The sequence below is a fragment of the Echeneis naucrates genome, chromosome 15 (genome assembly GCF_900963305.1).
Source record: "Echeneis naucrates chromosome 15, fEcheNa1.1, whole genome shotgun sequence".
NCBI classification, from domain to species: domain Eukaryota; kingdom Metazoa; phylum Chordata; class Actinopteri; order Carangiformes; family Echeneidae; genus Echeneis; species Echeneis naucrates.
In genome coordinates this window covers 6,965,568-6,990,950 of record NC_042525.1, presented here as the reverse complement: position 1 = coordinate 6,990,950, position 25,383 = coordinate 6,965,568, and the positions used below count along the sequence as shown (strand labels likewise).

The 25,383-nt window shown below is 40.3% G+C and overlaps 1 protein-coding gene across 1 annotated transcript in view; it reads left to right on the top strand.

Annotated features, from left to right (window-relative positions):
* The first annotated feature begins 270 nt into the window (after positions 1-270).
* The window catches only part of adgrb3 (adhesion G protein-coupled receptor B3), a 104,033-nt gene continuing 78,920 nt past the window's right edge, over positions 271-25,383 (top strand). Inside the window, exons 1-2 of the mRNA XM_029521018.1 lie at positions 271-335; positions 2,071-2,839. Coding sequence (XP_029376878.1) covers positions 2,086-2,839 — 754 coding nt within the window. The 5' untranslated portion in view covers positions 271-335; positions 2,071-2,085. The remainder of the gene's footprint in view (positions 336-2,070; positions 2,840-25,383) is intronic.

Genomic DNA, 25,383 nt, shown 5'->3' with positions numbered 1-25,383 from the left:
CTCTCCCTCCCTCCCTCCCTCTCTCTCTCTCCCCCCTCTCTCTCTCTCTCTCTCTCCCTTTCTCGCTCTCTCCCCCTCTCTTTCTTTCTCGGTGGCTGTCGTGTGTTGTTGCGCTCCGTTTTGATGGGAAAAACCCAGAAGAAAAATACGGGGGGGATATGAGCGGGCAGACCGGAGTGTAACGCATTTTATTTCCATCCATTGAGGCATCTTGTTGCACCGGACTTCTATTGTCGGGAATGGGGAGTACTGATTCTCTGGAGGGCTGCAGAATTTATTTATAAAGGATGTGGTCAAGTATGTTGGAAAAATAGCCATAGCTTCCGCAGTGTAAGGTAAGATTATCGTCATTATTATTAAAATGTAGATTACTTGCATTGTTGTTATTGTTATTTTTGTTGCATGAGGCTCTGAGGCACCAGAAAAGCTCATTTTCATATGTCATCTGTCAGTTAAAGTTTAGCCGCCTCCTGTTACATACATGTCCTGTCGATTCAACACGATGGCTTTGGAGCTCTCCTCCGCTCGCATCAGTCCAAGCGCTTTAACAGATGATTTTTTTTTAAGAGCTGATCTCTCTCTTAAGAGGCAAAAATGACTTTAGAGAGCCGAGCGTCGGACCGACACAGCACGAGATGAAGCCCCGTGTCTCTATATTCAGATTTCCTCTGGAGACGGAATTGCTCTCAGAAGCCGAGGCAATAAAATGAGCGTCTCCTGACGAGCGATTTCTCGCCTCCAGAATACTGATTTTCGGCGTAGCCTTGGCCATGAATCTTGGGGAAGGGGATGTGCAAACATTTATCGCGACTAAAAGCTGATTCCACTCCACAAATCCTTATGTAACAAACATTATCCTGATGTGCTGCGACGGGCAGCTTTTATCATTCAGAGGGGAAGAAGTTGGAGACATGAGTGCAAATGCATCTTATTCTCTGGACTGGTGTCTATAGCTTACTTGGGATTTCAACGCCTACACACACACACACACACGCGATGGTACACACTTTGTGACACGCGCACACGAATGCACGTTCCTCTGTGACACTGCTCACAGCTGCATTGCCTGTAGGATTAAAGCAATCAGGACATCGCACTGCATTCTCTGCTTCTCTCTCTCTCTCTCTCTGTCTGTCTCTCTCTTTCTCTCTCACACACACACACACACACACACACACACACAAACGCGCATAGGCACGCGCGAGCTCAAACGTGCATTGAAGCACAAGCTCAGACGTACACGTGCCTATATGTATACACACTCACGCGCACGCACACACACACACGCGCAAGCACCGGTTTTTTGTCAAATTGCATTGTCAAACATGTCAAGCCCCGAATTTCGGAGACAAGCGGGTCGTGTGATGGAGCGAGAGCGCGCAGCAGGAGAGAAGACACAGTGACCAGACGGGGCGCAGAAAGACGTTTTGTATTGTTCTAATTATTTTTATTTACCCTCCCCCGTCTGTGAATTTATCCCTCCTCGATTTTTGTCTAACTGTCGTGAGAGGCAACCGGAGTCCATCACGGAGAAAAAGCGGCTTGGTGGAGGAAGGACTCCGGTTACTGCGTAAAAATGAGCAGCTGCACCCCAACAGCTCGTGAGCGAACTGCACCGACTTGGAGAGCACTTTTCCCTGTTTGTCCTCGGATGTCACGTCCCCTCAAGAGTTTTCATTTGAATATCTCCAGGGATGATGCAATGGCAAAAATGCGACCCAATTCATATCGTCTAAATGACTCACAGTGCTGGACTCACCACCACCCCCATCCCCAAGCCGCCCCCCAACCCCATCGCCCCCACAATAAATAAATAAATAAGCAATGACCGAAGCGACCACAAGGTGGCAATGTTTGCACAAAGTATAGTAATGTGGCAGGCAGGATGGGGAGGCAAAAGACGCTTTTGCTAAGGTTAAAGTGTGTGCCCCCCTCATTTCTTTATTGCAGGACGTGATAAGAAATGTGTGAAGCACACCAGTCAGAGCGCATAAAGCTCATCCATGATGTTTCCTTTTTCCTCTGCTTTTAACACTCCTTTGTGTAATCCTCTACCATCTCTCCTTGCAGGCCAAATGACATAGGATGAAGGCTGTTCGAAACCTGTTGATTTATATATTTTCCACCTATCTTCTGGTTATGTTTGGATTAACTGGTGCCCAAGATTATTGGTGTTCCACTCTGGTCAAGGGGGTCATTTATGGATCATATTCGGTGACTGAGATGTTTCCTAAGAACTATACAAACTGTACATGGACGCTGGAGAACCCAGACCCAACCAAATACAGCATCTACCTGAAACTATACAAGCGAGACTTGAGCTGCTCTGAATATTCTTTGCTTGCTTATCAGTTTGACCATTACTCACACGAAAAGATCAACGAGTTGCTGAAAGTCAACGAGTCTATAGTGTACCTGTGCGATTCGAAGAATATTTATGTATTTTTGCTGTATGACAAGAATTTTGTTCAACTACGGAGAGTTTTTCCTTATGACTATAACGGATTGACACCACAGAAGCTGGACGAGGAGGAGAAGTCCACTGTGGAGTTTTTGGTGTTGAATAAGGCGAGCCCTAGCCAGTTTGGGTGTCAAGTTCTTTGTACATGGCTGGAAAACTGCCTGAAATTAGAGAAAGGGACGGTGGAGACCTGTGGGATCGTGTACACAAAATGCACATGTCCTCAGCATTTAGGCGATGGAGAATCAGAGAGCATGCTCATGCTCAACAACGTGGTTTTACCTTTAAATCCACAAACGGAGGGTTGCTTGTCACCCCAACTTCAAGACGGGCAGGTCTGCAATCTAAGTGCTGAAGTGAAACGGCCTCCTAAAGAAGGTAAGTATTCCGTCATTCTTCTCTTCCCTGCTGAAATAAATGTAGACTTAATGGACCACTGTATGCGTAGATAAGACCGTAATCATTGTCAGTCAAATGTGCACGTCAATCACTCCCTTCTCTGCCCTTCTTGCATGTTTGAAGTGTGATGGCCCATGAAACAAAGAGCACACATAGATATATAGACTGCATTTGACTCGGAAATGTGTCAACATCAAGAAAGGGGGGAAAAAAAAAAAAAAAAAAGCTGCCAGAGGAGTTGGGTGCAGTAAAGACCACACCAGCACAGGCCGAACCACCTTAAAGGGGCGTCTTTCTTTTGGTTGGATTGAATTCAAAATGCACTATCATTGCTGTGAATTTAAAATGGCTGTTTTTGTACACATCAGCACAGAGTTAAAATGGCTGCAAATCCAAAAGACAATTTTTTTGTGTGTCTGTTTATACATTTATGTCAGTGTCATCCATACAAAGACCAACGGTGGTCGATGTGGACACATCCCTCGGTTGTTACTGGAGTCTTTGTCACGCGAAGCGATTGGGATCATGGATGCAGCAGTGTCACAGTGCATCACATTGCTCATGCAATGGAGACAACATAAGAGCTTAATTCTTACTCAAATCTACAGAAATCAACATTTAACAAAGATAACTGAAGAAAAAGAGTTAGTATTGTCACAGCTCTCCTGTGATAAATGCATGTTATTTATGTCAAGTGTTGCCATAGAGCAATGCAACGTGTTTTCATGGTATGTTGGAACCATAGTCAGCATTTAGACAAGAACTAACTAATGACAAAAAACAGCAGTATCATTAGACCCACTTGCAGATGTCATTCACACACACACACACACACACAACACCTCACACATCCACACACATTGCCGAGTAGACAGCTAAATGAACACTTATTACCAAACAGTTATGATAAGGTCATAATGATTCTGTTGATCGGTGTCAGCCGGTGGTAAGGGGGGGGGCGCGTCTGTAGTTAATGCATTTGTGTAGCTCTTTCAATTACAAAGGTAGCACTTCTTGACACATACCTGCTTGCAGTTTAACAGATAGCAAAGAAACCCCCTGAGGAATATGCTGTACACTTCACAGAGGTGAGGTGCGTTTACCGTGAGACATAAAAGAGGGACATTCATCACGGCACACTGAACCAAAAATAATGAGTCAACCTTTAGATTTTTTTTCCCCCTCCCTTTTTGCGAGTAGGAATGTTATGGAGCCATCTCCCTTGTGGCACTTAGCAAAACAACACATTCTATAATAGCCCCTCAGAGAACAGGTGGTAGATTTTGAGTTGTGGGGAACAGGTGAGCATCAATTGCTGTAGTTCAGCTGTTTGGTTGACTCCTGAGTGCTGCTACTTGCTACATTTCATTTTCAGCCATGTTTTGTTTTTAAGCACACTAATGCTCACTTTTCTGTTATAGAAAATTTAGACCTGAAAAGAAAGATAAATAAAAAAAAAAAAAAAAGTAAAAATCAATGCCTAAGGTCATTTTAATGCTTTTGTAAGAGTTGCTCATGCTCCAAAATTTTCACATAATTTTGATAAATGGCTGGCTTCCATCATGGTGGATGACAAACCCATTTTGAGTATCATTCACTTCCCCTTTCACTAGTGCCCTTAAGCAAAAACTCATACATTTTCTGATGCTAATTATCATTACAACCCTGCAGTCAACTACCATGTGCAGTTAAAATGGGGATATGACTCAGCTGTGTATTTTTCAGATAATGCAATCATTTAGGAGATCTTATGTTCAAATTGCGAACATTACTCCAAAGCTTTACGCTTATTTTCACAGAAACGTCTCCGCTCCAAAACATTTGACATTTTTCTATCAGCATGTTAATAACAGCTTAAGAGCACAGCTTATCTCCCCCCCCCCCCCCCCCCGCATTCCTCTCTCAGAAGATTTTCCACAAGCTTCTATTTATAGGGTCAGTTGATAGGAGGTTTGAATAAATCCGTTTTCATCTGGATAACGGGTAGATCACCACTGGGTTTAAAAGAGCACTGTGTCTCCTGTGGCATCGTGGTGACGGAGTGGGTGTTCCTGATGAAGAAAAAAGCATTATAAACAGTCGACAAGGGCTCCATTTGATAAAATCGCTTGTCTTTGATCCTCTCAGTTCCTGGTAGAGGATGGCTTCAGAGCACATCAAAGAAAAGCATGGCTTGAGGTTGTGTTCTCCAGCCATGACACCGAAATGCCCCTCTGGTGTTTGTCACAGACGGAGGAAAGCAACACTGTAAAGGTTAAAGCTCTTAACGATTTAAGGTGATTACGGAGACAATAGACAAACCGCATTCCTTGATACTCTGGCAATTTGAAAACCACAGTGACATGATGAAATCCTAAACAGATGTACTGCTTGGATGACTCATTTATGCAGTTATATTTTTATCACATTCCCCCATTTCATGGGGAAAAGTTGTAAAAGGAGGCAGCGCAATGCCACAGTAGCAGAAAGACAGATTTAATTCTTGTTTTTTTTTTTTTTTCTTTTTGCAAGTATCGCCTTCATTCATGTGGGTTTCCTCTCCCATCCCATGAATGCAAACTGAAGTAGGCCGTTTTGAGTTTTCCCATAACTGAATGACAAGAGCCTAAAAAACTCTGATGTTCTGGTGTCCTTGGAGTAGAAATTTTAGAAAAATGAATGAAAATATTTCATAATTATGTATTTTGTCGTCAGTTGAAATTTCCCCAGCGTATTTTACTCAAAAAAAGATCAGTTTGCAGATAGCAAGTAAAAGTGGACATTTTATTGCATGTCCTCAGCGACTTATCTGTGCTTTGCGTGTTGAGTACTGTGCAAATGCTGGTGTTTCTCAGTTATAAGAAAACTGTCCCCCAAATCTGACTTTCTTCATCCAAAATCACATTTTAACTCTATCAGATATCACAAGTTCATTAAAGCCCCCATCCACCCCCCTTTCTATTTCTGCATTGTCAGTGACTTATGGATAATAGTGAATATGACAAATATGGCAGCGACAGTAAGATGCCTTCTGGAGATTAGGTTTATAATTTGTTTCAGATCCGATAATGTCACAAAAGAACTGAAGCTCATAAATAAGTAAAATATTCGAATAAATATTTTATGAGTCAAAGTGGGCCTCCAAATTCATTGTTAGTACAAGAAGTAGGTTAGTAACAACTATGACATCCAAGATTCGAGTCTTGATCCTTTCTTGTTTTTCACATGAGAAAATTGTTCACACTTATGAACATTGTTTTGACTCTTACATGCACTGTGCAATATGTATAAATTATATCTTCATCTAGCTTTATTTAAAATGGCTGATAAAAGCCGACCACCACAAAACCGGCATGAAGGGGAAAAAATGTCCCATTTCCTTGCTGCAGTGGTTTTCAAATTATCCAAGAAACAGCTACACTTTAACGTTAAATGCAGATGCTTATTTGTGCCGTTGCAGATGCTTATTAGATCAACACAGCTTTTGACGACGCAGACCTTGTGCCATGCGGAAAATGGCAATAGGATTTTATTGGCAAATGAAATGTGTGTGAAGCGTTCTAATGCACTGTCACCCGCCAGAGTCCTGAGCACTGCAGCAGCTCAGCCTTGCTGCCTCACATAGTGAGGCCTTTTATTCACTTTGGATCTCAGTCAAGTCACTCAGTAGTCACACTGCATTATGCTCACCCCCATTGTTCAGTACACTTGGAGGCCATTTTAGTTCCAATTCAGTGAAGGAGAGAGCTCAGCTCAACAGCACAAAACCTGTTTGTTCTATCTTAGACATGCATTGTTTGTCTTAAGCTATGGTAAATATCTTTAAAAGCCCACGTCCCAGTTAGCCTCAAAGTCCAGGGCAAAATTACCTAAATAAATGTTTATAAAATGTTTTAATCGGCTGTACAAACTGTTTTCGTGCTAAACTCTTGGACTGTTTGAAAAAGTATTTGAGCCAAAACTACGCGGACTTACCCGCCAACCCCGCTGTGTTCATTCTTCTGTATTAAACCTCCTAAGGCAGTTGTGGAAATGCTAAAGAAAGTTGTTAGGGGAAGGACAAGGTCAGCACAAAAAGTGTGATAAACTGTAGGACTCCAAAGAATCAGCGTGGAAGTGACAGTCATCTTCTTTGTCCATGAACTGCATGTTAAATTTAGTCAGTTCTATAAAAAAGAGGGAGTTGTGTGTGGTGCCAAATGTGGAATGACTCACTCTTATGCTGTGATCAATTACACAGCTTTGGGCCAGCACTAATCATGTTTTATGAAAAATATACAAAAAGCTGACAACATTAGGTCACCATTATAGTTGAAACGATTACAGGATAAGTATCTTTTGAAGAAGATAGTGGGGTCTGGAAGCAAATGAGCAGTTCATTTCTGCACATAGTTAAAATAACTAAATGGATAAAGTTGATATTCTTTAAATGGCCATGGTCGCTATTTCACAATATAAAAATTCATAAGGTTCTGAGGTGACTCTTTAGTCATTTTACAAAGTGATTTAAAACCACAAAAATTGCTGCCACATTTAAAGTTCTGCGTAAAAAAAAAAAAAAAAAAAGTCTCCATTTTCCAACCATTACAAATTTATGACACAATAAAATATGGAGTCCACCACATAGACTGTGGTGTGGCTTATACTTCGCATTCTAAGAGAAAGAATTTAAAAGACAATGTTAGGACTTCCATAAGTATATCATCACATTTCCTCAGAGTAGTCGAATGTGCAAGTTGAGCTTGTTTTGGTTATTTCATGGGGCTTGATTAGAAAATGACACACTAACAATGTGTTTCAGCACAGTCAGATTAAAATGGGAGTTCAATCTCAGAGTTACCATATTTGCTCCCATCGCTCAGCCAGACTGTTACATTTTGAAGGCAGTTGGAACTGTTTGAATCCTTAGGAGTAAGGTTTTCATATCGATTAAAAGTAAGAACTTTTAGGTTAACTTCTGAAGTTTGTTTAAAGCTGTACCAACATAGCATGTATTGACAGTTTCCTGTGAACAGACTTGGCAAGTATTTATGTAGAAAATGAGAGCGCATGGACACACAATGATAAGTTTATATGTGCCTGTTCTACAGAAGTGCAGTATATAATGAGCGACTGGGAAAAAGTGATAGCAATTCTGGGGAGTTATTTCCATTTCAGTCGTTAGGCTTTTCGTTTTCCCATTCAGTGTGTGCTGTGCTGTGATGCTAACAATGATAGCCTGGCAGTGGGACGCATATGATCAGCAAATACTGATGTTCATTTGACATAGATTTGTGATTCCACTCTTGAGGCTGTCTTTCAACATCATGACAATTGGAATTCAGAGCGATAACCCTCAGCTACCCGGGCTGTGCACTGAAAACCACCTCCAAGTAAATTAAAGGCTTGTGTTGTCGCAGCTGAACTGGAGACAGGACGTGATGAAATGCAGTAAGCCTGGCTAAAAAAGCTGAAATACTGTTTAAGAAGCGTAAAGATGATTTATGGATAGAAAAAGCATTTCATAGTATAAGAACTTGCGATTATATTCCAAAAATGACTCAGTGCATACAGTTAAAGTGAACATGTCCCTTAATGCAATGAAGGAATTGTTGTGGCTTCAATGTCAAATGAAGAACCAAGTATTGTCAACTATAAGTACATTACACTGCAAGCGACACATAAGTACATGACTTTGCATTGCATTATATTATTTGTCTATCATTGTCATGTTTTACTATTGGTGTAAAAACAGGGAACGTTTAATCTATATCAATACATAATACTTTAAAAGGTCACTCTACATTTTGAAAAATACTCATCTGATAAGAAACGAGTAACTAGAGTTGACAGAATTATTTATTATCCATGGTAAGTGTAATTAAAGTAAAACGTACAATATGTCCCCTTGAATTGTGCCAGTAAAAACTAATATGAAATGAAAATACTCATTTAAAGTACAAGAATTTTAAGTCTTCACTTTACTGTTCCCTACAGTTACGGCCTCAAACCTACATTTCTTAAATTAGTACATAAACCCCAGGGTTATCACCGTCACTTTTGCCATTGTCATGGCGGTGACAAGTCCACCTTTTTAACTTTACTGCAGGCATTAAATACATTTGTAGTAAAATTTGTGAGTAACAGTTTCTGCCTATAATAATGTCAGACTGCAGCAGGCACCATAATCAGAGTAATGGGTTATGTAAATGTAGTGTCTAAATCCCTGATGTGGGGCGGCCACACCTCTCGTCACCCAAACCCTGCATCAGCAATGAGGAAACATCTATGTATTAGCGTGCAGGCTCCACCTGTGTGCACGTTTCCTGTTGTGAATTCCAAACAAAGGCAGATTTGTGTGCCTGCACATTCACACTGCACCAACTCCCACCACTGCTCATAAATTCTTCTTGAAATGCCACAGATTTGGCTATGTAGCGCTCAAGCTCTTTCTCAATTCCAATAAATATAAAACAAAGCAACAAATCTAAACCATCGCTGTGCCGTTTGCGGCCAGTCTGATGCGAGCTTTCACGGTGTGATATTGCAAACTATGTCAAGAATGATATAAAGAAGTGAAAAGTAGCAGCTCTTTAGACAGCCCAGTAGCTAATCTGCTCAGTTTATTGCCCTTATGCCTCAATCAATTTGCATAATTGCCATCATTTTTCTTAATGCAATATATATATATATATATATATATATTCATATACATACATAATGTATGGGCTGTCCTCTGTATGGCTGCACTGTAAAGAGGAAAATATCATAGGTTTTGAATTGCGAGTTTGTCAATACAAGAGACTGTTTTGATGGATGAATAATTACAGTGAACAGGTCTGAGGCACAGCACCTCATGTCAAATATCTTTTCATTTCTCCACAGCAGCGGATTTATTTTACATCTCGTCATGGAGCACAGCACTGCTGCACCAATTTTGCCGTAGTGTGTGCACGGCCGAGGGTGATGCTGTTCTTTGTCAAAGGCTCCATATGATATACTGTTGTGCTGTTTCATCACCACAATGGCAATGCGTACTTATCATGAAACATTTCCATTTGTAATTGCGCGTGTCGCTTTGACATCACAGCATTCAGTCTCTGTTTTGCAATTTATGAGTTAAAGATAAGTGGGCCGTGTGAATCAAAGGAAAAGCTACCGTTGTGCTCTTGCTTCCTTTCACTTCAAAAAGGTTTCTATATGAATGCAAACATAATAAGTCTCTGTAGATGAAGAAGAGTGTCTCATCTGCTTATTATACAAATTAGATTTGTTTATTGCCCCCCCGTATGCATTATTCAATACAAACAATCATTTCTGATTCCCTGCTATGTGAAAGAAAACATCCCTGCAGTCTGATTCAGGAGAAAAGAAGGAATGCTGCAAACTTGTTACCATTACATCCAAGTCAAGCCGAGTGTGAAGGAGTTTGGTATGTTTGCCTTCCAGCAGAAAGGAGAAATTCAGCTCATTGTAAAAACAACAATAGCGATTCTCAAATGACAAATTCATTTCGAATGCAAAGTTCTTCATGTTGGGCACCCTGCGAAAGCCTTATTTATCCCTCTGAGAAAACATGAACGACATTCACAAGACTGCTGCAGCTTTGCTCTGTACTTCTGAGGCGAGGGTGAGTCTTTCATGCTCTTCGTTTGGGTAAAAACTGTCAAATGACCTGAACTTTTCTCGAAATTTCTTTTTATGTGATAAAATATTTGTGTGGGGCTGGGTTAAAGTGGTAAATTTGATCAAGACCTTGTAATTTGGTGTTGGGGTTGCTAATGTGAAATGTGTGCTGCTTTTAGCCTCTCAGTTACATGTTCCTGTATTTCAACATAGTAAGTTTTGGCCTGTCACTGGATGGCTATTTCAGCTCACAGAGGAGAAGCATTTGCATAAACATCCACCCCCAAAACCTGGCAAATGAGTCTGTCACTCAAAAGACACTGTCTGTGCGGTAAAGTGGATGCAAAATCCAATTCTTTTTCTCAAGGGGCCCTTGCTTGCTCTCTATGGCATTTCCTCTGCAGGGTATTGCAAACGCCATCATGTAGCTATAATGGATTTTGCCTTTAAACTTACACGGTGTACAAGGGTAGCGTACATATTTACATAATCAATAGTATGTGGGTCTTTTGCACTTTCAATGCAGTTTGACACTTTCATTGCAGAAATAATGTGGAAATAAAATTAGTTATTAGGCTTCGCATAGTACAAAATAGTTTAATGCTGACTTTAGGAAAAGTTAAGGCTAACCTCGTGAGGTTTTTTCCTTCATCAATCTGCAGACAATTTCTATTGGATGGCCACTTTTTCATCTTTTTTAAATAACCATGAGCATGTGCTTTACTCAGAAAACACTCAAGTGTCTCTTCGAAAATAGAAGCGAGAGCAAAAAGACTACATTAGGAGTAGTAAAAAAGGAAGAGAAAAGAAAAAAAAATGTAACTTCCTTTGGAACTGAAGCTGCACTTTGATGTGAAAATAATGGGACTGAAAACAGCTGGCTGTGAACGCCTCAAGTTCAGTGGGAAATGAAAACAGTGGTGTAATTAAAGCAACACGCATTAGGTAATGTACCATAGGACAAGCAGGGTCAATGGAAGTTGCTCATCTAGCCATGTCAGTGGTCAACAGCTATATGAAGCAAAACGATAATGTTTAATTTCCCTCCACTAGGGGTCGCTCAATGAGATAATCGATTGCCGGGAGATAAATTACCTACAGATGAAGATGAATGCATAAAAAGTGGCGCTGAGTGACCAAAAGATTTGTACAAGAATTACAGATTTTTTTTTTAGGGCTTGAAAATTCCTGGAATAATTTGGGACAGTACAAGCACACTACAGTGAAAAAAATAAATAAATAAATAAAATTGTAGTCTGCAGAGGAATGAGGCCGACACACCAATCAGAAAACAACACACGCACCAGCTGGCAGCATACACAATTACCATCTATAAATTGGTCAACATAAGCGTAATACATGTATAATAGGTAAATAATGGCTTTGTATCAGATGTTTGTTTGCTTGTTTTGTTTGGATCTCATTAATGTTGCACTGCACCTATAAGACCCAATGAAACAATACCATTACTCAGATATGAGTTGTTTCATGATTCGGTAATGGGTTTCAGCGCTGTTCAACAGCTAACAGCACAAAAATTGTAAAACCAAGGGTCAACTTTTTCGTGAGAAAGTCGAGGTTGCCTGGCAACGGGGGCCGCGCTTTGTAACACATCAGTAAGGGTGGGAGCAGGCTGGATGCGTCACATGCGCGTCTTGCTTTTCATTTCGGCCTCAATGTTATTGGGTTAGAGCCGGCGTGCCGCCTGGGTGAGGTGAGTGCCTAATGCCTTACGGCTGCATCAGTTGATGTGGAGGGTTTCCTATTTTACAAGCATGGCACATGCCTCTTACAGCAAAAAATAGACAGAGCAAAGACCTGTTGGACCACGTTCTCTTATCTGCAGTCTGTCATTATCTTTTAGGAGCTGCATGTGGAGACGCTGGCATTTTGATACATTTTATAAATCAAGTGAATTCATAATGAAGAGAAATACGACATAATGGAAACACGCAAACTACACAGACAGAGCTGGCAGCCGTACTGACACTGACGACATGCAGAAACGCATGTTTTTCTGCAGCATATTAGCTATGCAGATGCCGACAATCTCTTGTGTGCCCTCCACCCCTGGTGTGAAGGCGGGCACAGCGGGTGGTGAAGAGTGAAAATTCCCATACAGACCAAATAATTCAGTTTGCCCTTTGGTTTTCTTAGACTGCGTCCACCGGAAACTACTACCTCTACTAGCAGACTGTGTAGAAGTGTCTATACACACACACACACACACACACACACACACACACACACAAGCTTAATAAATACAATAAGTAATTGTCTCTTCCTAGATTTGAAAGAATGATCTTGTGAATGCCAGTACTAACACTGACGGATGAATGATGGGATATTTTTGTAACAGCGATTATAAATGACAACGACTGACATTTGGTTGCACTGCCTGGATGTGTCCATGGAGTATTGTGGATATGCAGCACCTCTCACTGAAAGACGAACTGTTACGTAACGTCGACGGAGATTTAGAAATTATCACTCCAGAACACTCTTGTGGCAGACTGTCAGCTCATCTACAGTACAGAATAGCTCTCTGTCCTCAACAATAATGATAATAATAGTTATAACACAGCAGAACTGTAAGTAAATAACTGCAATTTAAAATATTCATATTCCACATTTCCAGATAGGGATCAGATTATTTCATGAAATGCAGACACGTGGGGACTAAATTTGGCAGACAGATTTAGAGCACATTCAGTGCTGTGGGGAGTCAAATTTGAGTATGAAATGTGTGAGTCACCAGGTAGCATTTTAATCAAGCTTCAAATTGCTGTACATCAAAAGCAACCACCTCACAACCTTGATGTCACATCCACAGCACGCTGAACCTGCCAGCACCTCCACACATCTGAGACTAATCTGTGCAGTGGCTGCAACACAACCAGATACTGCAATTCCACGAAGTGTGAGACAATTTATCTCAATTCTTCTTCATCTGGCCTGCAGCGGGACCCGTCTGATTCTGGTCGTCCAGTTAGCACACCTGCATGCAACTTAGTCATTACTATAACAACCAGTGCAGTTGGCTTACAGGGCCTGAATGTGCAACACATAATTGATCACTTGCAAAGAGCCGCCGGACAGCTCGTCCTTAAATTGTATTAGGAACACAAATGTGACTTTTTATAAACGTGTGGATATTGTTTTTAATCAGCTGTCTTTGCTGCTATACATTCATACTTCCTCATCAGTGGAGAACAGTGTCAGGACGATTCTTATGCAATGTTTCAAAAATGGCATCGCTTACGGTTTGGAAACAGAGTCGGTGGTTAATGTCTGGACTTATCATAGGGTCAGATACATATTCATTGTTATATTTGAAAAATAAATAAATCAGTGTTTAGACCTGAACATCAGCACAACTAATTTTCACCTGCTTGAACAAATGACCCGTGTTTCTCCCAGGAGGACTCTCTTTGTTTACCAGGAGTCATTTATCAGCAACCTACAAAGCACTCATAAGCAAAGCCGCCATTTCTGCCAGTTAGAGCCACTGCTCTGAGTATTTAATATCACAAACATGCTCTTTCCTTAAATAATCCTTAATTGTTCATTTACTCACAGTCTCCTTCAAGTCTCAATGGCAGCATCACTGTGAGATCTCTAAACACAGTGAAATGAGCAAATCGCACTCCACCAAATTAGTGCAAGTCTTCTGCAGGGAGCCCGATCCATTTAGCCAATACAGAGGACGCATCAGACAGTTAGATGCTCTCTGCAGCATTGTATTAAAGAGAAAGAGCTTCACAGCGCAGGAGCCATAATGAAATGTGACAGATAAATCAGAAGCATTTGGGAAATGACTCCAGATTACTGCATCAATACAATACCATCACAGGTAGCCCAGACTTCCCGAACCGGCTGTCGTAGAAGCGCCTCCGGTAAGATCCTGCTGTTGGGCTTGGCACTTCGTATCCTCTGACAGCACTGGTTCGTAGCTAAGGTTTCTGTGCATAGGTCCCGAAACATAGCAGGCAGTAGTAGATTTGAAAAATGAAAGCAAACAAGCAGATGGAGTCACAGGTTTCTGCGAATTACAATGTGTGCACACACTGTGCAGTCTCATACTTTTAAATATGAGTTACTGTAAACTGTAACTTTATACCCGCTGTGATTTTTTTTTTTTTTCCCCTCAGCTGACTGTTTAATATTCACACTTTGCTGTCAGGATAACAAAGTACTTTGTGACATTGCCTGTGACGGGTAGTTACAGGTCCAACAAAATGTCGGACAAAAAGGAGGTCAGTGTAACAGTGACAGTCCAGCTTCCTTAAGATACGCATCAGCCGTCGCAACCAGACTAATGTTTAAATACAAACAACATGTACAAGGTTCTGCCATCTTTGTAACAGCCATATTCAAATGCCTTCAAAGTCAAAGACTGGATTAAAAAACAACAACAAAAAAGAAAACAAGACTGCCACACATTTGCGAGTATGAATAATGCCACTAGGACCAGATGCTATCAAGTAGAGTTGGTCTTCCTCTGAAACACTGTTTTCATCCGTTATTACAGTCCCATATAGTATCAGACCCTAACCCCTGACCATGAAAGTATGGATCGAATTATGCGAGAGGTCGACCAAGCAGCAAGTCATTGTCAGCATTGCGCCCACTGACGTCGGGCTCAGTGTGAGGCAAAGTGTTCATTACAGGAAACAGCAGAAGCCCTCTGGGCTTTGTAACCATTTCCATAAATTCGATGTATGTCGCAACTGCGGTTGGTAAGGAAGGGTTAGTAAATGGGTATTAGCAAATTTTCCGCTTATGGCATTATTTATGTGTTTATTTAGTTGACCAAACATTTTATATTTTCCTCGCTAAACCTCGCATATTTGAAAATTCAGATCCCTGTTTGATATTAAAGTATGCACATGAGGCAGCTGAAAGTATGCAACATTAATGTTGTATTAACCATCATTATTATGGCATTCAACTTAAATACTAAAAACATTATAGGTTACTTCATAGGCTCATTTCTGCATGTCCAGCAGCAAATTATTTATGCTAGCGGATGCTATTAGCATAAATTATCATTTTGTTTTATTAATTGTTCACTACAACTAGCCATAACTAATTAGTGCTTCTACACGATAAACAAGATGTCTCTTGTTTTAGTTTTTTTTTTTTTTTTTGGTGAAAGCAAATTTTGCAGTGGCATGGTCACCTTTTGACAAAATGCAATCATAATTTTTGTGTTCATGCTTGTCATCAAAGGCCAGTTAGATTAACTTCTATTTCCTCCAGTTTGGCTTCCTTCTGGAGAGTGTCTGCCACCCTGAGTATGATGCAAATCAAATATGGCTGGCATGTAAATTCTGTGCTCGCTGTAATCTGCTCAGTCTTTGATTTGGTGCATTCAAAGACACCTTTGTTTCCAAAGGAAACATTAATAGACCATTTCTATGTGTGAAGCAGTTTTATAAGCCTTTGATTTTGTCTCTTTGAAACGTGCATCTATGAAAAGAGGTCACAAGACACACAGCTGCCATGTGTGCGTGTGTGTGGGTGTGCGCATGTGTATGTGTGTCTATTAAATCAGACTAATGAATATAGAGCAAATTGCTCTGGAGTGATGTAGCATTTGGTCTGTCACTATTAATAAACATTTCTTGCACTTCACGATGACTCAGTGTGTTTGGAATTGTCTTTTCTCGTGTTTTGCATTTTATGTGTTTCACTTTAGAAGCTAAATCTAAATGCGACACGTATAGAATATTAAGACGTACAAAAGTCTAACCACCACCGTCATTCAGAGCTTTACATCAACCACTTACTGTGACTACAGTGTGTCTTTGAAGCAGAGTTCAGGACAGGGCACTGCAAGAGCTGAAAGGAAAATTGTAGCCAAGCTTATTTCAAATTCTGAAGGATTCGACAACATCAGTATTCAGTCAAAAGCGGCCTCGCTGTTTTGCTCTAAAAATGTATCAATGCCGGGAAGATGTCTGGGGGCCATTACTTGGTCGTCCTCCATGAACATCAACTAATGATGTGATGGTTCACTAATTCACACGCCCTCTCATTTGCACTTTGCTATGTACATGCAGCGCAGTTCAAATCTGTCAAATTCTTTTGAGGCAAATCTCTGATACATTTTTTATTTTATTTTTTTTATTATTCAAACTTCTCTCTTTAATGTGCTCTTCTATTTTATTTTCTGGCGCACAACAAATTCCTACAGCAGAGGGATTGTTATAAAGTAAAATCGTAATGCTTTATTCATTCCTTCTTTCTGTGCTGACGAACTCACTGCAGCAACAAAGATCTTAAGAGGTCCTTCATTTAATTGAAGTTGATTAATATTGATTTTGCCACATATAAAAAAGGTTTCACCTCAAAACCCCAAAATGCTGGACGTCACCAACATGAAGGAAACATGAAGGAAACATGAAGGAAAAATTGTTGCCGTAACAGGAAGCCGAACCTGTATTTGACAGAAGTTTCATTCTTGTGGTGCACTGAGCTGTAAAAATTTTTAATCCCACAAATGCACAGTGCCTTTGCTTGAAATATACTAAACAAACATCCAATTTTGTGTGTGTGTGTGTGTGTGTGCGCTAATGTTTCTTAAATCACCGGTATCCATGGAAACCATTGCTGTAAATTGATCATGCATTCAGAGCCAGTGGTGCCGTACTTTAAAACCGCTTTAATCATTGTTCAGACTGAAGGATCGACAAACACTGTATACAGCAGCCCTCTTTTGATAAATTGATTTCAGCGCTTAAAATGAAGAATAAATTTGATTACTTAAAATAAATTAAAAAAATAATAAATCGTATGGCCTTGTGTTTTTTCTAAATGGCCAATTTAACCCTAACCTGGTTTAAGAGATATGTATTTAAAGTTCATGCAAAAAAACATTATCAAGTAAATCATAATACAAATTACATTTTCTTAAAGGCAAAAACAAACAACTTCAAAACACCCTTTCTTTTGAGAACACGGTTTATGCTACAGTGTTTTCTCACGTGAAGAAAATGTTCCCTTTGCTTGATGCACACACATATTAACCATAGAGTTTGGCCCCAATTAAGATATACAGTTAAACTTGCAACAGTAGGCCAAGTCACAATTTGCATGAACAAACAAACTGATTAGTCCCATTATTAATTTGATGCTGACTTATTTGAAAGACATTAGCAAATGCAATTCATTTGCCAAATCTGATTAATCTATTCTGTTAGCACCAAGCAACGCAAAAATGTTTTACTTTACTGTCACATTTTTGCATTCAGGATCTGTCATGGGAAACTCATTTCTATTGCTGATGGTAGATCATTTATATTAATTTAGCCATTTTCTCGCCAGTACTTCACATGATTGATGCAACAGCAGCAGCATTTAGGCTTGTTTAAAAAAAAAAAAAAAAGAAAAAAGAATGGAATTGATGAAGTCATTTCACTCATTTTAAAACTTGCATCACTTAATGTGTTCATTACAACACAGAGGCCCTTCACTCTTTTGTACAAAGACACAAGTTCAGCAAATGTATGACATTTACAGTTACTGCTCTTGCAGGGCTGCTAAGCAGTGATGGAGACGTTTCAGGTTTCTGAAGGCACCAACACCCGGAACTGCACTGTAGGTTTCCAGCTCTATGGGCACATTTATATGAAAAGGTCCATAGCGTTTTTCTCACGCAGTGATCTAAAGCGATCATTTAGCAGGTGCTTTGGTGCCGTGAGATTCTCCAGTTTAGGAGCACTGCTCCTCAGACACTTTTTCCTACCCATCAGCTCAGCGGTGTCCTAAGCTCCACCGTTGTGATGTTGTCTCAACAGTAACTGAAGTGCAATACTGTAATTGCAGGTTTTTTTTTTTTTTTTTCCCTCTGATGTGAGGTGACAACTAGAGGAAGGGGGCCGCAAAAAGAGGATTAGCAGTGAGAGTGAGAGAATACATTGCCATTTGGCAGAGTGAAAGTACACATACTGAATTGCGGGAACAATCAAAGGATTATGTAAACATTGTTCTTTGTGGGTGTCAAGAGATGCAGCACTGACATTTTTTCCAAGTGGCTCTAGATAAGCGATAAGGCCTGAATACATTTTCATACAAGCACGGGGGCTTATTTTGCTGCCTCTTGTTTTATACTTTCGATCCAGAAATGATTAGGCCACCTCAGTTTTTCAACCACACAATGTAATCAACATTTTTAAGGTCAGTGGCGTTTCATAGCTTTGACCCAAGTGACAAATGGAAAGTAGTGCCAGAAGAAGACGGTTTTGTTATCTGTGTCCTGAGCAGACCGGTGAATTACACGGGGCCTCGGAGGTCAGGGTCAGCAGGCGGAGGTAAAGATTGCTCATCCTAATGTCAGCGCTTATCACAGCAGCTTGTTACAAAGTGTCCATGTCTGTGTCACCCTATTATGCTAAGTCTCCATCCATGAGGCCTCACTGTTTAGTCCATGAGGTGAATTTCACCCTCCATTTGCTATTACAGACTCTACCCTCCGGTCTCCCGAGCCCTTCCAATAATTTGCACATCTTACAGATTGCTGATTGGAAGTGTCTATCTCTGAGCTATATTAGCTGTGACATATGTTGCTGGTGCAGCAGTAAAGAGTGGAACGAGAGATGTTAATGAGTTACAGATTATTGGTGGACGCTTCCTCCCAGCACTGCCGTTGGTTAAAGGAAAGAGCGGAAACTCCAGACAAAATTAAATCAATAGGATGCTTAAAAGCCCTGAAACAAGTCCCACAACCTCAACAACCATATAGTTAGTGTGTCTCTATGCTGTGTTGCAAACCTTTGATCGTGTGGGTAGATGAGTTATTGCAATAAATTTACGACCAATGAGTCATTGCTAATATAATTAAAGATCTTTGGATTCCACAAATCAAACTCAACTCAAAATGGTAACTGAGGTACAAACAGCAAAATACTGTGATGATAGAAAACAACAGCCTAGACGAAAGACTTATTTATAACAAAATTAAAATAATGGAAATAGTAACATGACAAATGGTTAGCAAGTACGAATTTGGATTTTCATTTAAGGCTAATGCACGTGTTATTTTGACTCACATGACTCCAACCAAATACTGCAATGCCAGATTTAAATAATGGGAATATTCATACCGATATTAATTAAAATCAACTTCTAAAACCAACTAATGACATGTGAAAATGTTTTTTCCACATTGATTCTGAACAAATGTGACGCACAGAGAATTAGTTATAGGCCACTGGAACCGGTATAGGCTTGATTTTCCCGACACTTGCTTTTCTATTGCCTGCACTCACTGAGGTAATACTGTGATTAAATTACATCAGAAAATTTTCCTTAGGGTCTTGCCGAGCTCAACGAACCATTTTCAAATGTATTTGACAATTCAGATATCGAGCCAGGAGTCATTTTGACAACGGGAGCAGGCATAAGTGTGGATGGTACTGGGCGGATCATTATCAAAGTGCTGATACCCTCGAACACACAAACACACTGAACACATGTCAGGAGGGGTGCACACACTGCAGGCAGCTCTTGCTGTTACAAGAGCAACAGGGTTTCAGTATAATATGTCCTACAACAGAGCTTTTATAAATGCTTTTTTAAAGTGGTAGCAGCAGGTTGGTTGTGATACTATATATATATATATATATATATATATATATATATATATATATATATATATATATAAAATATATACACCATTTTCAACTGCTTATCCTTCAGGGTAATGGGTGGTGCTGGAGTATCTTGGATGAGGGCAGGGTACACCCTGGATAGGTCACCACTCTATTGCAGGGCGGACATATAGACAAACACACACACCCACACTCACCTACAGACAATTATTTAGAATCATCAATTAACTTAAATGTGCATATTTTTGGACTGTAGGAAGAAACCGGATGCTGGTGCCCTGTGACTAACTTGATCATCTCATCTTCACCATGTGGAAAGACCTTCCTGTCTCTGTTGTTTTTTTTTGTCACTTTTTAATTTTCCATGTATGCGGCAGAGCTGCTTAGAGGGCTCTAATGTGGACTACCTTCCACAGGCACAAAGCTCACTGAATAAATATCTGTGTATTCTTTTTGCCCTACGGCCACATTTCTTTACAGAGAAAAAAATCCTAGAGCACAATTTTTTTTGTCCTTGAGGGAAGAATACATTTGGATGTTTGGCCAGTACATTATTTGTGCTTGTCCTACAAATGCCCTCCATCAGTTTCTTCTTGTGTTGTGTTTAAAAATATATATATATTAAAAAATAAATAAAAGCAAAACGTTGATTCATTGGCCTCACAGCATTTTTGGACATTAACAGTGAACAAAACAAATTTGATGTCAGATGGCGTGTTGGTTTATGTCCATTCTTGCAGCATGTCAGGTGTGTAACTCCAAGCCTGAGTGAATTCCCAGATGGACTGAAGCCATCAGCACTGGCCAGACAGATGAATCTAAATCAAGCAATGAGATTTCTGCTGGTTCTGTCCTGCTCTGCTTTCCAGGACAGAAGTTAGTGTGAAAGAGGTATTTAGTCTAGACAGTGTCTACCTGCTTTTAATGCACAAATCTGACGCGTTGTTTAGGAGGCCCCTCACGTTCTGGAGTAGGGCAAAGCCCATCCAACAGGGAATGTCAGAATACCTCCCATCTTTAACAAAAAAAGAGAGGGGGGGCTGGAGGGGGGTGCAAATTCTATTTAATGATTCAAGACCTCAGACTGGCGGGACATAATAAACGGCAGCTGTCAGATAATGTCGCTGCTATCTTCGACAGGGTAAACAACCACACAAATCTGTCACTACCTTTCAGTGTTACTAGATTTGCCCATTTTCAAATGTAAATGGAAGGGCTATTTAACCCTTTATTATCCAAGACAAAAAATAATTAGTTTGGGAATGAATAGATTTACATCATTTTATTTTACTGGGACCTTTATATGATAAAACTAAACAAGGTTTGCATCAAAGTGCTCTCTCTGTTGTCTTTGTAGAAACTGCTCGTCTCAAGCTGTGTCAAATATGTATAGATATATATTTCAATCATCCTGCAGGGAAATTTAAAAAAAAAAAAAAAAAGGCTGTATTTTCTTGATCAGAATACACTGCAAAGCCAGTGACTAAATTTGCAGGTATGTATGAGCACAAAGGAACTCTAGCCCTCACTGAAAAAGATTTGACAATACGTTTCAAACCAATCCCAACAAAATTCAAACCATTTTCAGTTGCTGTGCATTAGAGGTCAGTTTGCTTCAGAATAAGAATTACTGTGTGATTTTGTCATTTCATACTTCGTGTCTCCATAATCACGTTGAGAATTTTTCTACAAAGGTTCCCATTCAGCTTGGTCTGACGTCAGATAGCTCTGCCTATCAGGTAATTTTGAATTTCTTCAACAAAATGACTTGAAAGAAGAAATAGTTAAATAAAAAAAAATGCCCAGAAAGTACAAGTCTGCCAGGTTGCCATGAAAGGTTTAAAACAGTTGAATTAAAGCAAAATGGCTTGTGGGAATCAGTGCATTACATTATGTCCCCGTCTGAGTTCAACATGCCCCAACTGGAGCTGGATAGCTGTGTCTGTTGTGCCAGAGTTGTGCTTAGTTGGAAAGGAAGGAAGGAAACTTTGGCCTTTAAAGTCTGCACAGCAACACTATGGGAGTGTAAGAGGAAACAAGATCAAAGAGCTACATTATAAAACCACATTTTAACACCAGTTCCCCAAAGCAGGTCAATGACTTAAAAAAAAAAAAAAAAATGTTCAAAAATCGGGTTTTGTTTTCCTTCATTAGGAGAATTGATCGTCTTGCTTAAAACAGTACCTCAGGAAGTGATACATTTGTCTTCCTTTGTGCAAAATTTTACCAAAATGCTACAATACAAACAATCAGACACGATGAGGCTGATGTTTTCTGCTTCATAATAGCGTGTGTGTGTGTACAGTTGACTAATTGGCCTGTAGTTGTGGAAACAAACACGTGAGTCCGCCATACGGTACCAGACTACGCTGGGTTGTAGCCTTTTCAAAATCTTCTACACTTTCCTCCAGGACTGCAAGACTGCACTTCTCACGTTGAACGAAAGGCTTTACTTACGCCTGACGTTGACACTTGGATTCCGACTCTGTGGAAACGGGCACATGAATCAGCTGTAGCCATCTTATACCAGTGTGTGAAACGCTCAATGTACAGTAAACATTGATCCTTTCGTCGCACATGTTGTGAATATTACCCAGTATGTGGGTTACAAGCTCCGCTTGTTTGCTTCATGGGAGAGGCACGAAAGACACGAGGAGAGGGTTTATGGTACCAAAAAAAAAAAAAAAAAAAAAAACAGTTGTGTACCAGATTGAGAATCACGGTACACTGCATGTCCCCCACTTTCCGAGCAACCAGGACACCCAGTGGCATGTTATATTTTGATATTTTCATAAACATGTCCTATTATTAGCTTGTCCTCCAGCACTTGTGCTATCAGTCTGACTGCAACAGTCTCCCTTCATATCTTGGCTTTTCCTATTACACTTTGTCTGACTCACAAGTGGAAAGTGCCTCCCGGCTGGCCATGGGCTGACACTCTCTTCTACCTCATTACCAGAAAGGCCAATGAATGAAGTGAATGCCGCCTCCTGGTTTAGTTAAAGCCTGGCACCTGGGGCCGCTCTTACCTTATGTCATTTACCTAAGAGAACAACTGAGACAACAAATATAACGAACCAGTTAGACAAGTATAACACAGCTGTGATGCCTCTTTTGAAAATGTCATAGTTGCTTGCATGCGACGGAAATACTGACGACACGCATTTCCATTTTTTTCAATATGCTTTTTACAGAGCAGCGATTTTGTCAGTTGCTGGCTGGAAAAGGAATATTTATTCTCACAACGCTGTTAAGATTTTCCCCTGTCACCAAGAAGCATCAGACCCAATGCATATTCTCACATCTTTAATGAACAATTGTGTACACTGGAATTTTCCTCAAAAACACGCTTAGAATGCATTTAAAGCAGATATGATTAGCACCAAATATGCATGCAGCCTCTTCAAACACTGCATCGGATGTAGATCTGTAGCTCTTGCAACATTAAACCAGTAATTTGTTGACAAAATGATCTGAGCCATGATAGTGCATGCTGCTGTTTGTTTTGGTCTGTGAACCTGTTCTGCGTACAGTGAGAGAAGTCATAGCTCATTTAATTCTTAATAGGAAAACAAAAGCACAACATATCTTTTTTAAATCTTGTGCATCAGAACATTAATTATGTTTCGATATAATGATACTTTCATCCTCTTCTAATGAGCTATGCAGAGACCTGTTTGCTTCAAATAACAATAAATAAATTTAAAGCCACTGATTCAGGTTGAAATTTTCATGTTAGTCAAGTCGACTATATAGTCATCTGCTGCATTCTACTATGTTTCAGGTGTCAAGTCTTTTTAAAGGGCCATTATTAGTCAGTTGTTTAGAGCAAAAGCATAAGGTCACCTTTGTTGCTTTCAGGGGCCACGCCAGCTCTGCAATTTGAAATTTAGCCATTTTGCTAAAGAGACTTAATTATAGATGGGGGGGAGCAAGCATTTATCATATTTCTCACCCAATATTATGACATATTTGTCAGAGCATTAATTTAGATTAATGGCATGGGGAGGGTTTTGGGTGATCTGCAAAGCCCTTGAAAGCTCATCCCTTCAGAGTCAGATGGTTTTAATGAAGGTGGTCTGTACAGTTGGCAAATGTGCATCAGACTAAAATGGATTTTAGGTGTTCGATCACATCTGTTAAAAAAAAAAAAGAGACAGTAGCAATAAGCATTAGCTGCCCAAGCTGACACCCTCCTACATACGTATGTGTGCAGATTTAAGACAAGGCAGGTCTAAATATACATGAACGAAAAAGTGAGGGGGCGAGTGACTTTTTTTTTTTTTTTTTTTTTTTTTTGGTAGGAAAAGATAGAAAGAAAAGTAAAAATAGGTTAGATGACAAGGGAACACCAACCTCTAACAGCCTCAGTGACCTGTGTGTTCAGATTAATTTTGGATAGATGTAACATTTTGAATTATCTTACATTTAAAAAAAACCCACTTTGCTCCATTGTAAGAATTGAACACGGTCTCCGAAATGCAATAAAAGAAACTCGTATTAAAGCCCAATTTCCTTCAGATTTAGTCGTGAAGCAGCTGTTTGAGCTTTACCTGGCTTTCATTCAGCCACAGGCCTTTTCCAGCAAGATGCCTTTTTGGCCATTGTTGCCGCAGTTTGTCTGGATCATTCAAATGCATTTTGTGTCTCAGTTATCCGTCAAGTACCATAAAAAGGTGGGTGGCGCTATCGTTTGCTTCCTGCCTGCTGCTGATCTGAAATGGACTTGACACATAGACAGGAGCAGATAATCATAGGACAGATATTTGTTGTGAGCGTGGAGGCAGGATAGGGGTGGACGCATTCTGGACATTTACATCCTTTCCTGCCCACTTTCATCTACGTAACAGCTGTGTGCTTTTACACACTGTGCTCATAATAGTGTGTGAGTCAGGAATTTTGGGATGTGTGGGCCAATACTGACAAGCTATTTATGTCACGGAAAATTTGTTTTAATTAACTGTTGTGGAGCAGCACGGCAGCATGGTGGTTAGTGCTGCTGCCCCACAACAAGAAGGTAGCGGGTTGGGTTCCTGGGCCGGGGGCCTTTCTGTCTGGAGTTTGGATGTTCTCCACGTGCCTGCATGGGTTTCCTCCCACCGTCCAAAGACATCATGTTTGGGTTAATTGGTGTGAGTGGTTGTGTGTCTCTGTGTGTTGGCCCTCCGACTGACTGATGGGCTGTCTAGGGTGTATCCCGCCCTAACCCAATGTGAGATGGGATTGGCTCCAGCAGCCTCCTGCAGAAGATGAATGGGTGAGTGAATAACTATCGTGGAGACTTAAAAGTTACGGATGATGGTTTGCGTTTTTTTCTAGTTTTTA